Source organism: Monodon monoceros, unplaced genomic scaffold (assembly GCF_005190385.1).
Source record: "Monodon monoceros isolate NGI ecotype Baffin Bay Population unplaced genomic scaffold, NGI_Narwhal_1 Super_Scaffold_12, whole genome shotgun sequence".
Classification (NCBI taxonomy): domain Eukaryota; kingdom Metazoa; phylum Chordata; class Mammalia; order Artiodactyla; family Monodontidae; genus Monodon; species Monodon monoceros.
In genome coordinates this window covers 28,323,003-28,331,103 of record NW_021703768.1, presented here as the reverse complement: position 1 = coordinate 28,331,103, position 8,101 = coordinate 28,323,003, and the positions used below count along the sequence as shown (strand labels likewise).

At 43.0% G+C, this 8,101-nt stretch overlaps 1 protein-coding gene across 4 annotated transcripts in view; it reads left to right on the top strand.

Moving 5' to 3' along the window:
- The window catches only part of ADAMTS12 (ADAM metallopeptidase with thrombospondin type 1 motif 12), a 390,453-nt gene that overhangs the window by 226,739 nt on the left and 155,613 nt on the right, over window positions 1-8,101 (top strand). For all 4 annotated transcript variants that reach the window (XM_029218869.1, XM_029218871.1, XM_029218872.1 and 1 more), the window contains exon 6: window positions 7,971-8,095. In XM_029218869.1, the coding sequence (XP_029074702.1) occupies window positions 7,971-8,095 (125 nt within the window). The remainder of the gene's footprint in view (window positions 1-7,970; window positions 8,096-8,101) is intronic.

Below are 8,101 nucleotides of genomic sequence, written 5' to 3'. Positions count from 1 at the left end.
TCTTATCGTTGTCATCATCATCAGGTCCCACAACAACCCTGGAAACTTGTTACTGTGATACTCGTTTCACAGATGAGGAAACCGTGCCAAAGTCCTTGACAGAAGACAAAAAACCTAAAGGAGAAGGTTAGAATCCTAAGAAGTTGGAGACTTCTTTTAAGGACAGGATGGAGACAAAACTGGGATGGGAGCGAGTTGGGATGACGCCAGCCAGATGGGCCCCAGGTCGCTGTGCCATTGAGGGGTAGAGCCTGCGGGTGTCAGGCTGGCTTGAAGGAGCGGCAGTAGGGCTGACAGACGGGAGGGAGATGACTTTTCACAGAGGATTTCGCTCTTGGTCTCAGAGTGATTTAGTGTTGGGTTCACTTCTGTGAGCCTCTGGGGTTAAAAGCCTGTTAACTCCGGCAGTTCAGGCTGGTGACTTCCCTGCCCCCAGGGTGATTTGTGGGTCTGTTATAACCTATAGAACTGCTGCTTTTTCAAGATAAATGTCAAAAATAAGGTAAATGAATTCATACATTCATCACTTTTTTTAAAAACCAAGTATTTCGGGCTTCCCTGGTGGCGCGGTGGTTAAGAATCCTCCTGCCAATGCAGGGGACACGGGTTCGAGCCCTGGTCCAGGAAGATCCCACATGCCGCAGAGCAACTAAGCTCGCGCGCCACAACTACTGAGCCTGCGCGCCTAGAGCCCGTGCTCTGCAACAAGAGAAGCCACTGCAATGAGAAGCCCGCGCGCCGCGACAAAGAATAGCCCCTGCTCGCTGCAACTAGAGAAAGCCCACGCTCAGACACAGTGCAGCCAAAAATAAATTAATTAATTTTTTAAAAAATCAAGTATCTCTTCCTTTGATCATCAGATGAGTTACTCCACTTTACTGCTTTTCCCTTCTCTGCCTGTTCTCTTTCTTCCAGGAACCTAAGCCTGGCTAGCAGAGCATGATCAGATTGTGCGTTGAATCGCAAATTCTCAAGGAAATCAATACATGATTTTTTTTTCATTGTAAAGAGAGAGCTTACAAAAAGGACAACTTATGATAAAAGCCATGTTCTTGCAAAATCATCTTCTCTCTCCCATTTGGGACTCTTTCTGCGAGCCAGCACTGATTTCCTCTAGGTTACCTCCCCGTCCAATCAGGTCACATACTCAAATATATAGGAAAGGGGAAGTGGGAAGTGAATTGGACTTGTTTCAGAAAATGAGGTGAGAAAAAATGATGAAAGAACAAAAAGGGAAATCTATTTTTTTTTCAAAGGAAATACGAAAAAAATTTGTCTGGATGGGGGTTTGTTTTGACAAGCTCAAATAATGACAAGGATGCTTTATAGGAAATGTTTAGTACTGTACAAGTCTCCCCTTATTCATTGTGTGCCAGTGTGATCTCTCCAAAGCTCTTCTGTATCTTGTGTGTGCTGAGGGCTGCATGGTGTTGAGGTGTAGCTAATAACACTAACCAAGGCTCCTGGGATCAAGTACACTCAAGAAACTGAGAAAGTGTTGGACTTAACCTCTTATGAGACTTGGAGATAAAAAGGCTGAGGAGGCTGAAAAAAGTGGTGCTTAATTCAAACTTCCTGGAAGAGTCACGACATCTAGCAGACAAGCAGTAAGCACTGAACTTGTGTTAAATGCCACATATTGTAGATGAAAGTTCTGCCCAAGGGCAAGGCACCCAGCTACAAATGACCAGCAACTCAGTTAATTACACTTGCTTTGTCTGTAAGAGGAACTGACAGAGGCAACAGGGAGAAAGCAAGCAAGATTTGGGGGTAGACTTTGGGCCAATATTTTTTTTCTCATGTCAATGAAAATTCAATTAACTATCAAGTTAAGAAGATTAAAAAAAGGGAATTTTATTTGAGCTAAACTGAGGGTTATAATCCAGGAACAGATTCTCAGAAAGCTCTGAGAATAACATCACACAGTTTTAACATTTTAACCTAGTGCAGCACGTGCTGTGAACCAAGATGCACAAGATGTATTTGTAGGAAACTACTCCAGATTGGGGGCAGGGAATGCTCCTTGGAAATGCCCCAATTGAATCTTAAAGAATTAATGGATGCTGAGTAAGTTAAAGGGAGTAAATGATGAGAGAAAGGAGGTGTTCTAGGCAGAGCGAGCAGCCAGAAGAAAGCAAGGAGAGAAATAACGTGTGCGTGGGCCTGGGGGAAATGGTGATACAGGCAGTTTGAATGTTGCTGGAACATAAACTATGAGGCTGAAAATGAAGGGAGGGCTTCCTGGAGGTTAGACTTTAAAGGGTCTTGAGTCTTACATGGTGATATGAGCAGACTTTGATTTTGGCTAGATTAACTTGGCAATGGCAAGGAGGATAGATTTATCTAATTTTTTATTTTATTTATTTATTTATTTATTTGTCTGCGTCGGGTCTTAGTTGCAGCACACAGGGTCTCTGTTGAGGCATACGGGTTTTTTCATTGTGGTGTGGGCTCTTCCTTGTGGTGCGTGGGCTTCTCCCTAGTTGTGACATGTGGGTTTTCTCTTTCTAGTGGTGGCGCACAGGCTCCAGGGCGCGTGGGCTCTGTAGTTTGTGGCACGCGGGCTATCTCGTTGAGACACACGAGCTCAGTAGTTGTGGTGCACGGGCTTAGTTGCCCCGCGACATGTGAGATCTTAGTTCCCTGACCAGGGATTGAACCCACATCCCCTGTATTGCAAGGCGGATTCTTTACCACTGGACCACCAGGGAAGTCCTGGGAGGATAGATTTAAAGAGAAGAAAGAAGGAAAACAATTAAGAGATGCTGTAAGAATTAATCCAGGCATAAAATGATGAGGGTTTGAGCTAGGGCAGTTGGGAATAAAGATGGAGAGGAGGTAAGTTAGCAGCACATCATGACGGATTGAGATGTCGAATAAGGAGAGAGGAGAGAACAGCAGGAGGACACTGATGGTGGTTCCTGTAACTAAGAGGATGCATGAAGAATAGCAGGTTAACGTGGAGAGAAAGGATTTCAGGGATGCTGAGCTGTGGGTACCTGTGGTGCCATCTGGAAGGGGGTGTCCATCAAGAGATTTGGGTACATGAGTTTGAACTCCAGGAGAGGTTTGTAATGAGATTGAGATTTGAGAGCTAATAGTGTATAGGTGATTTCCCAAAATACAACTGTGATTGAGAGTGAACTAGCAATGAGCCAAAAGCAGGGCAGAAGAGCCCATAAAGGAGCCCAAGAAGTGGCCAGAGAGTAAAACGAGGAAGGGAGAGCTGGGGATCTTGGAAGGAGAGGGTCTCTGCCTGTGTTTGTCTCCTTCCTGGTGGTGGGAGTGTGAGGTGCAGGAGATAAATAAGCGATAACCATTGATAGGTGAATTGCTAATTCTTTGCAGTTATTCAAACAGAAGGGTTAGAGAAGTCTTCAATAGTTTGGAAACCACCATTCCTGGATTAGTAGCTGCATACCTTGCATCACAACCTTGCTCTGCCAAAACCTGCTGAATTACTCCCCTCTCTGGCCTGGATTTCCTCATTGTTTAAATGAGAGGATTGGGTTTATAGTTCCCAAGATCCTTCAGGGAAATGGGCTCGTAGTAACGATGGGAAAATTGGAGGCAGATTTTATGCTGCGGCATCTGGAAGATGACTGCTTTTTCCGTGACGGTGAAGATATGTCCTTGCTGACACTGAATTTGGCTCAGAATCCAGGGACAGTGGATGTTTGTAAACATTCACTTTTCCTCAAAGAGACACATGTGGATTGGTATGTAAGTTCTTCCAAAATTGTGAGTCCAGCCAATGTATAAAAGGACAATATAGCACAGGGAGATCAGCTCGGTGGTTTGTGACCAGCTAGAGGGGTGGGATAGGGAGGGTGGGAGGGAGGGAGACGCAAGAGGGAGGGGATATGGGGATATATGTATACGTATAGCTGATTCATTTTGTTATAAAGCAGAAACTAACACACCGTTGTAAAGCAATTATACTCCAATAAAGATGTTAAAAAAAAAAAAGGACAATATTAAAGGAAAAAATTTATTTTTTCCAGTCTGGCAATATCCCACCTTGAGCTGTGTGCCCCCTCCAGGGACTGTGAGCCGCAGGAGGACATTTTGAGAGGGGCTCCATCTGCTTCTGCCTGTGTGGCCACCTTGGCTCTAACAAGCTTTTACATTCATGGCTATTTAAATAGGGAACTTCACTGAACCTCAGAGTGGGTGTGTGGGTATGTGGGTCTGTGATGTGTGGGCCACCCACTGTAACCCATCTGAAAGATTATACGTTTCCTTTGATTCAAAACTCTGGGAACTCACACATATTTAATTAGTAAGTAACCCACATAGGCTCATACTGAAAAGTGCTTTATAACAGCGGTCCCCAACATTTTTGGCACCAGGGAACTGTTTCGTGGAAGTCAATTTTTCCACGGATGGGGGCGGGGGGGTATGGTTCAGATGGTAATGCCAGCGATCAGGGCGCAGGGGGTTTCAGGCAGTGACGTGAGCGATGGGGAGCAATGGGGAGCAGCAGATGTAGCTTCGCTCGCTCCCTTGCCCTCTGCACACCTCCTGCTGTGTGGCCCAGCTCCTAACAGGCCGCGGACTGGTACCGGCCCACGGCCTGGGGGTTGGGGAGCCCTGCTTTATAAGACCTTCTATTGCTACCCTCTAGCCTTGATTCAGATCAGTTATTATTTTTAAGATATTAAAAATTTTTTGAGGTAATTGTAGATTCACATGCAGTTGTAAGAAGTAGTACAGAGAAATCCCATATACCTTTCACCCGGTTTCCCCCAGTGGTAACATCTCTTATAACTTTGGTACAACATTAGAACCAATAAATTGATATTCATACAAACACCTACCTTATTCAGATTTCACCAGTTTTACAAGCACTAATTGATGTGTGAGTGTGTGTGTGTGTGTGTGTGTGTGTGTGTGTATTCACAGTTAGTTCTATGCAATTTTAACATGTATAGATTTCTGGAACATTTGCCACAGTACAGAACAGTTCCATTACAAAGATCCCTCATGCTACCCTTTCGTACCTCCCTTCTGTCTACCGGCCTAACTCCTGGAAAACACTAATCTGTTCTATGTCTGTATAATTTTGTCATTTCAAGAATGTTATATAAATGGAATTGTATAGTATATAACCTCTTGAGATTGGATTATTTTCATTCAGTGTAATTCCCTTGAGATCCGTCCAAGTTGTGTGTATGGAGAATTTGTTCCTTTTTGGTCCTAAGTAGCATTCCATGGTATATAACAGTTTATTTAACCATTCACTCATTGAGGGGCATTTTGGTTGTTTCCAGTTTTCTGCTATCATGCATGAAGCTGCTATAAACATTCCACTACAGGCTTTTGTGTGAGCATGAGTCTTCATTTCTCTGGGACAAATGTCCAGGAATGTAATTGCTGGGTCATATGGTAGTTGCATGTTTAGTTTTTTAAGAAACTTCAAACTGTTTTCCATAGCAGCTATACCATTTTACATTCTCACCAGCAGTGTACGAGTGACCCAATTTTACCACATCCTTACCATTGTTTGGGTGCTGTCACTTTTTAAAATTTTAGTCATTCTAATAGGCAGGTAGTAATATCTCATTGTGGTTTTAATTTGCAGTTCTTTGACGGCTAATGAGGTACAACATCTTTTTGTTGTGCTTATTCGCCGTCTGTATATCCCCTTCAGTGAAATGTCTCTTCATGTCTTTTGCCTGTTTTCCCATTGTTCTTTTACTGTTGAGTTTTGAGAGATCTTTAGATTTTTCTAGAGGCAAGTCCTTTGACAGCTATATGGCTTAGAAATACTTTCTCCCACTCTGTAGCTCATCTTTTCATTCTCTTCACAAGTTTCTCTCAGAGCAAAAGTTTTTCATTTTGATGAGGTCCAATTTCTCGGTTTTTCCTTTTCTGGATCATCTGATCAGTATCCAGTCTCTGAACTCTTTCCCTGGGGACCCAAGACTTTCCCCTATGATTTTTTTCGCAAGTTTTATATTTTACATTTCAGTCTGTGATACATCTTGAGATAATTTTTGTATAAGGTGTGAAGTTTAGATCAAGACTCATGTCATTCCTCAGAATTTTGTAATTTTCCAGATACAGATCCTGTGCATGTTTTGTTAGATTTATACCACTTTCATTTTCTTTGGAACAATGCAAAATGGCATGATTTTTTAATTAATGAGTATTCTTTCAGAGACTTCCTCCCCCCAAAACAAACAAGCAAACAAACAAGCAAATGTAGGGTTTAAAACAAACCTCAAAGCAATCTAATCATAGCTAATGTTTTGTCTGATAACTTGCCTTCTTGTCTGAAGGGGAAGTAAGGCACCTTTCTAATGAGGCTGGTCACCGATTAGAAGTACAGCTTCATCAAGGAGCCCCTGTTCTCATAGTCTTTGATTCAGTAACTGACTTGAGTGACCTTCAGCTAGTTTTTCACTTCTCTGAGGTTTAACTTCCTCTTATTATAAAATGAAAATAACAATGCTTTCTTTACAAGTAACACTGAGAAGATGAAATTAAATTAGAGAATTTATGTGAAAATATCTGGCACATAAGTAAATGATCAAGAAATGTTTCTTTCCTTCCTTTTCTCCTTTCCCATCTTTCTACCCTCCACCCCCACTCCTTTTCTTTCCTCCTCTTTTCTTCCTTTCCATTCATAATTCATGCCACCTAGCCCGTTCCTTATGGTGGGTGTGGGATGTTTGTTCCAGTAGGGTTCCTGTTCTAACTACAGTTTGACTAGTTGAATAGGAGACTGACTCACCTGTGCCCAGCTAGTCCCCAGAACCTCTCTCCCTCCACCACCATATACCCTATAATGGATGCTATAATGATGAGGATTGTTAAATAATGAAATCTGTTGCTTTTATTTAAATTCTTTACACTAGGGAGTTCAGTGAGTTTTTATGAGCGATGAGCCACCTGTCTGTGTTTTCATGAAGGGAAGGTGATCTATGGTAGTCAATTAGCACGGGTGGGGGGACCTGGGAGTACCTCTGACAAGCAACCGAAGCCTCTCAGGCCTTGTTGGATTTGGGTGTGGGCCTTAGCAAAATACAGAATATAGAGAAGCAAGCTCATAGTTTGATGTAGAGACAGCCCTGAAGATCTTGGGCCGAGCCCAGAGTAATAGACTTGGATTAGAGTAAGCCAAGGGAGGTAGTCATTCTCCACGTAGAATCCACCCTGTTTAAGAGATGGCACTATATAGAGATCCCGAAGAAATGAGGCAAGGGAAAGGAATTTCTCCTTTAGAAATTCGAATTAAACTGGAGCCCTTCTAGGGCTGATTATCCCTTTTCTCTTCTCTCCCATTTGACAAGTGTTCATCCAGTTAATTTGGAACAAGCCCTCTCCTTCCATCTCCAATAGTAACTGCGGGCCAGCTAGATATGACTTGGGAGCCCTTGAAGTTGCAGGCTGGGGCATCTACCCCAGCGTCCTAATTGTTGTCAGACAATCAATGATCCTAACTGGTTAAAAGCCTGGAGAGATTATGTCACCCTCTACCCTTTACCCACAGATGTCAAACCAAGATGGAAACCATGGGCAAGGAAACACCCAGTACATCCTTGCAAGATACCTCATGAAAGGAAGATGCTTTTTGTTGAAAATCTATTCATTTTGCATTAGAAATAAAAATGTCTCTTTGGAATTGTATTGGCCTAGGAAGAAGAGAACCAGTAGAAATAGAACTTCCAACAGATCTTGGTCTTTGCTAATATATTTTTAGTTTTTCTTCAAGGGCTACTTGTCCCAGTAATAATTTCTATCCTGCAGTTCTCCCCTTTAGGTTCTTTTAGTGGAAGTCATGGGAATGATAGTGTTTAGAGCAGGGGTTTGGCCCAGAGGAGTACATTGGCCTCCCCGAATTCTTGCCAGATGTCTGGGACACCCACCCAGAGCTCATCTCACCTAGCTGCTTCTGAAGACTAAAATGATGGGCTCTGACCAGAAAAATCACCCATGCCAATCTCTTCCTCTTCCTTCTCCAGCAAGGATTGAAAATAGTTCACCATGCAGAGAAGACACTGTCCAGCTTCTGTAAGTGGCAGAAGAGCATCAATCCCAAGAGTGACCTCAACCCTGCCCATCATGATGTGGCCGTCCTTCTCACCAGGTACCC